General features: G+C 34.3%; 1 protein-coding gene across 1 annotated transcript; it reads left to right on the top strand.

Annotated features, from left to right (window-relative positions):
- Window positions 1-293: 293 nt before the first annotated feature.
- Window positions 294-5,694, top strand: LOC131143824 (uncharacterized). The gene is made up of 2 exons (XM_058092193.1): window positions 294-307; window positions 5,325-5,694. Exons 1-2 carry the CDS (start codon window positions 294-296, stop codon window positions 5,692-5,694), a joined length of 384 nt encoding a protein of 127 aa, XP_057948176.1.
- Window positions 5,695-6,047: the final 353 nt, after the last annotated feature.

Genomic DNA, 6,047 nt, shown 5'->3' on the forward strand with positions numbered 1-6,047 from the left:
CATTTTAATGAGAATCTTCGTGAGTAATGTTTGCCTAACATTATTTATTTAATGATTATGCATATGTGTCTTTTATTCTATATAGTAGGTGATCTAGTGTGTAGAATACGTCTTATACACAAAGCATTAGATCATCAGTTCTTATAAAATATAAGTTTATTGTTCACAGTCTTGAATGAAATTAGACACACCATTGGAATGATTGTAGCACAAGGTATTAATAGGTTTATCTTGACTACTGGGAATGGTACAGTTCCAAATTTTTGTGTTAGTACACTTTGTGTGTATTGAACATGACTGTCTTGAGGTAATTGTTTTTATACTGACTATATAAAACAATTAATATCTCATGGTTATTATGAGTGCTTATGCTCTTAATCTTGATATGATTATTGGACACGTGCACATAGTGTTCATTACTTTGATTCATAGAAGAGTGAGATTCTTTATGAGTCAAAATATTCAGTGAGTTGGGTGATGAAATTATGTGTATGGTGAACATTAATTATTGATGGAATCTACGTCCCGGTATCGGGATTGATTACACCCCCTTGAGGAAGCTTATAAGTTTTGACTGTGTCAAACCCTGCTGGTGGATTTGAATTCGACACATCAAATAAGTTAAGTGGAAGGTCTCAGGGAATTAATATGTCAAATTAAATTGTCAGTAATTTAATTTAATAGACGGGTATCTGTAATCTTTACGTGGGGAGATAAATAAGCATTTAATAATAGGAACTCAAAATTTAATTTTGAATATGACAGGGAGTGCAATTATAATTATTTAGTGGTATGAATTATAATTAACGTAATTAAGGATAAATTCGGGTCAAATTGGAAATTCTTAGTTATGTGGGAAGCCCTAGTTATATTTGCCGAGAGGTCCTTGCTATAGCCTATATACATGCGCCCCATTCAGCAGCTAGGACATACGGAAAAAAACTCTCACAGAAGCAGATGTTTTCGTGAGAGAAGAAAACCCTAACAGCCGCTTACGAGCCCACTCTCTTAGGAGTAAGGTGTGTTCAAGGAATATGGTAGAAGAATCCTGGTTGTCTTCAAGAGCTTGTTTTTGTACTTGCAGATTCGGGATCAAACCAGACAGATCTTGCAGGTATAATCCTAATCACGTAATTAGGGATTGCATGATCTGATTATTTTTTTATTATTCGTATGCACTACAACTGGATCTTAGGGCTATTCTGCAAGTCCCTTCAATTGGTATTAGAGCCTCGGTTGATATTGTATATGAATAATAATACCATGTTCCTCGAAAATCGAATCAATGCATGCTTAGGGTAGAATGTGTGTATGCACTAACCTCTGTTTTTCAACGTCCTGTTCGACAATTATGGTCACATGAATGTATGTTTTGTGATTGTGATTGTTTATTACAAGATTCGTAGTATGTGAACTCCGGTTATTAAGGCATAAGATTTTGTAATCTGATGCATCCTTATCACACAAATGAATGTTTTGTGATTGTGATTGTTTATTAAAAGATTCGTAGCATGTGAACTCCGGTTATGGAGGCATAGGATTTTGTAATCTGATGTAGTTTCATCCAAGAAGGTCGCATAATTGCGGCGTGTGCATAGCAGTGGCGAAAAATAGGAAAAGCCCAAAAATAGCGATGCGGTTTTTTGTTTCTTTTTTGAATTTGAATTTGAATTTGAATATGAGTTTGAATTTGAATTTGAATTTAAATTTGTTTTTGAATTTGAATTTGAATTTAAATTTAAATTTGAATTTGAATTTAAATTTATCTGGACCCTTGCAACCTGACTAGGCAGGTCGAATCCCGCCGGGGCACTGCACCTGGAGCCCCACCAAACCCCGACACTGCGCAATGGCAAATAAGGATTCATGGTGTTATGATGCAAGCTACTTGACCATAATAGTCAGATATTTATTATATCATATTTCTTGTTTATATATGCTTACTTGACGTGTTTGTTGTTCTTGCGTTACGTCATTAGCATGTAAAATTTAAAATTTCAATGTTGGTTTATGCATGTGCAACTAAAGAATAAAATTAATTCCCAAGTTATAATACAATTTATTTTATAAAAAAATATTAAGGGAATTTGGAAATTTATTTATTGCGTGTAATTTAGTTACCAATATTGGAATATTAAATTTATTTGAATATTAAACACGTGTTTGTATCCCTCATGAATTAAATAACTAAGTGGGTGAGGGAATTTATTACATATAAATCTCATGGTCTCCATCACTAGTTTATAGGTGAAGTAATTAATTTTATGTGATGATATTAGTATCTTCCTCCCCATCGGATGGAATTAATTACAGACACATCAAGTTTAAACTCTAGTAATTGTTAGTATTGGTCACCTCTCCATCTGGGGATTCACTACGAGACAATAGCTCTAGTATTTTGTCATGATATACAATTAACAATGAATAGTAGTATCCTCACCATCCGAGTCACTACTATTGTTTATAGGACCAAAGCTAAGTCAATAGTTTAATTTTGCTTGACATAGTTACTTGCCTAGAGAGTAAAATAAATAGATCCTCACCTATCTACACAGATATTGAATAATAGACGACCTCCCATCGAGGTATACTACTCACAATGTGCTAGGTTGCTAATAGATTCTTTAAAAGAAAATATTGGTAGATGGAATCATATTCTTTTAATTGAATTAAAAGTTTATTATTACTCATCATATTTTGTTATAATATGTGATTCTCAGGATTAAAATGGCTTTCAATATCCTGGCTGTTATTCTCAAAGAAAACAAACTGGTTGGACCTAATTATATTGACTTGAAAAGGAACTTGGATATTGTATTGACTGTAGAGGAGTACATGTAACACCCCGAACCCTTAAACCCAAGTTCAACGCGTTATATCTGATAAAATCCTGATAATCCATAATCCATAATATACGCAGCGGAAAATATAAACATAATCTTCATATAACATAATACCAGAGTTTACTAATTCTAACTATAATCCATAATAAATCATTCATCACATGCATTTTCATAAATCTACATGACTCCAAAAACATTTCAATATTTTCACAATCATTCCTTACTTAGCAGTCTTAAAACATAAAGACATAAAACATAAATATTTACATTCCCCAAAATTAACATAAAAATATGCCATTTTCTTTTTCTATTTCCCAATAATGCAATAAAAACCTCGAGCTCTCAAAGCTTGATCTCGAGAAAATCCTGAAAAAGATAAATTTATATTCGGGTGAGATACATCTCAGTAAGGGAAGAAACCATATATTAAAACAGTGTGTGACTAACATGAGTTTATATAACAACATAATATTTAATATTTGAAAATCGTTAACACAATTTCTGAAATCATTCTCTGATCCTAATCAAACACATGCAAAAGATTTAACCCATGAGATTACCTGAGGATAGGGGTGATTACCCGCCCATATAAGTAGTACCCCTCTGCTCTGATATTTAGGCAACCCTAAGGTCACTAATAAAGCATACTAGGGCACTCACCTTACTCAGTAAGCCCTCAAGTGTTAGATTGATCTCGTACTCACACCGTTCAACAATAACTTACCGGCAAAGGTCCTAAGGATAGGAAAATCTACCCGCCCATACAAGTAGGTTCCCTCTGCCCTAGTACGTTATGCAGCTACTACTACATCTGAAGCTACTAGTGCACTCGCCTTTCTCAGCAAGCCCTCAGTAAAAGAGTACGCCCCGCTCAAATCGTAGCACATTCTACGTGCATAAGTACTTCTAATATCATAATACATCATTTTATTTGCCATTATTCTGCATCTCTCAACTGTTCATGTTTTCATCTTTTACTTTTCATTTCATTTCACTTTACGTGACTCTTTCCCATTTTACATTGTTCATATTTCACATTTCATTTCTATTTCATTCATTTCCATTTTCATTTCATTTCATTTCATACCCAGCATCTTTCAGCTATTTTACCCAGCATCTTTCAGCTGTTTTACCCAACATTTTTTAGCTGTCATACATTTACCCAGCGTCTTTCAGCTGTTTTACCCAATATTTTTCAACTATCATACATTTACCTAGCATCTTTCAACTGTTTTACCCAGCATCTTTCAGCTGTTTTACCCAGCATCTTTCAGTTGTTTACATGGTTGACACACACAAGCAACATAGTTCATATCATATTTTATTTTCAATGCATTACTTACTTAACCTACATCTCTTACCTTTAACATATATTTGCATAGAATCTCATACCACACAATTTAACAGTAAAATTCATACATATTCTAGTAAAATAGGCCAACCCACATTTAACATTTAATTACTCAAAATACAATTTCCATTTCTTACATAATTATTCAGAAAATTCCTTCCACTTTCTTCAGTTCATTTCCACAAATACATAACTAAATAAGCGGTCCTAGGCTCAGAAATCATAATTTTACATGGTTGGCATTTTAATAATTCACACCAAAACATACATATAATATAACATAAATTATTGCCTTTAATTTCATAAAATCTGCTTTAATATATAATTTCCCTTTACCCGATTTTTTGAACTACGCCAATAGGGATCCGAAAAATACCTGCGGCGCTCACCCGGACCCTGAATCAAAAATCCTAATTTCATTAAATTAATCCTAAATAAAATATTATTTTAATACTTCTTGGGCCCTTAAATACCCAATAAATAATTATACCCATAAATATAGCCAAATTACCAAATTTCCCAAATCCCACTCTCGCTTTGGAGTGGTGTCTAGAAAACTCCAATTGGAACTTTACTTATGTCAAAATGACGACGATCACGACTAGGATCCCATAGTGGTGCTTGATCGTCGATTCAACAGCAGATTTAACGAGAAATTGAGAAATTAGGAAAAAGTTGCCTTACCCCAGGAATGGTGCCTACGCCACTCCCACGACAAATCCTTTCCAGTAGAAATGTCGGTGGCGGAGTTAGGAATCCAACGACACCTTCCATTTTCTGATCGGCTGAATATCCGCCGAGAAATTGAGTAAAGAAAGGAGAGAGACGGAGGAGTGACGTGAGGTGAAGGAGAGCGTACGGAGACAAGCAAAGAGCAAGATGAAAGGCACTGACGATCCAATTTGAAATTGGGTTGAATCAAATTGATTTGATGAAGCTTCCCGAAGAAGCTTTACCCAATATATATTATACCTTAATTTATATGTATATATATATATATCTTTATTCCAATTAGTTTTTTTTGCATATTATTTCTTTTTTCTTGTTTATTTAATAAATTAATTTAATAATGTTCAACTAATTAATTGACTAATAATTTTAATTAATTATTTTTTAATTTTTTTTTTCAGGTTATTACAGTACAAGTATGTGCTCATAGAGGTATGTATACAGAAACCCAATGAAAGGGCAGTCGATGAGGAAACCCAGGCTTACCAGAAGGGGATTAAGGGTGATGAGATGACACAGTGTTACATTTTGGCATCTATGTCGAATGTTCTGCAACATCAGTATCAGTATATGCCTTCTGCCTATGATATAATGCAAAACTTCAAAGAAATGTTTGGGGATCAAAATCGTATTGCTAGGAAGACTGCTATGAAGGAACTTATGAATACTACTATGGCAGAAGGGACCCTAGTAAGGGATCATGTTTTGAAGATGATTAGTCTTCTTAATGAGCTAGAGACCCTTGGATCTAAAATCGATGGGGAAACCTAGGTCGATACCATTCTCCAGTCACTGCTTGACTCTTTCAAGCAGTTTTTCCTAAACTACAACATGAATAAGCTCTCTTACTCTTTGGAAAAACTACTTAAAGAGCTTTAAGTAGCCGAGGCCCTCATCAGGAAGCCAACTATTGCTCTTGTGACTGAGAAAGGTTCTTCTTCTAGTACGAAAGGCTGAAAGAAGCAGAAAAAGGTTTAGAAACCACAGGGAGCTCCTCCAATAGTGCGTGGGCCGCAGGATGAAGTGAAAAAGCCTAAGGGTGAGTGTTTTCATTGCAAGCAGCCAGGGCACAGGAAATCACAATGTCTAGTTTATCTTGCCAAATAGAACAACGAAGGTATATC

This window comes from Malania oleifera, chromosome 12 (assembly GCF_029873635.1).
Source record: "Malania oleifera isolate guangnan ecotype guangnan chromosome 12, ASM2987363v1, whole genome shotgun sequence".
Taxonomy (NCBI): Eukaryota; Viridiplantae; Streptophyta; class Magnoliopsida; order Santalales; family Ximeniaceae; genus Malania; species Malania oleifera.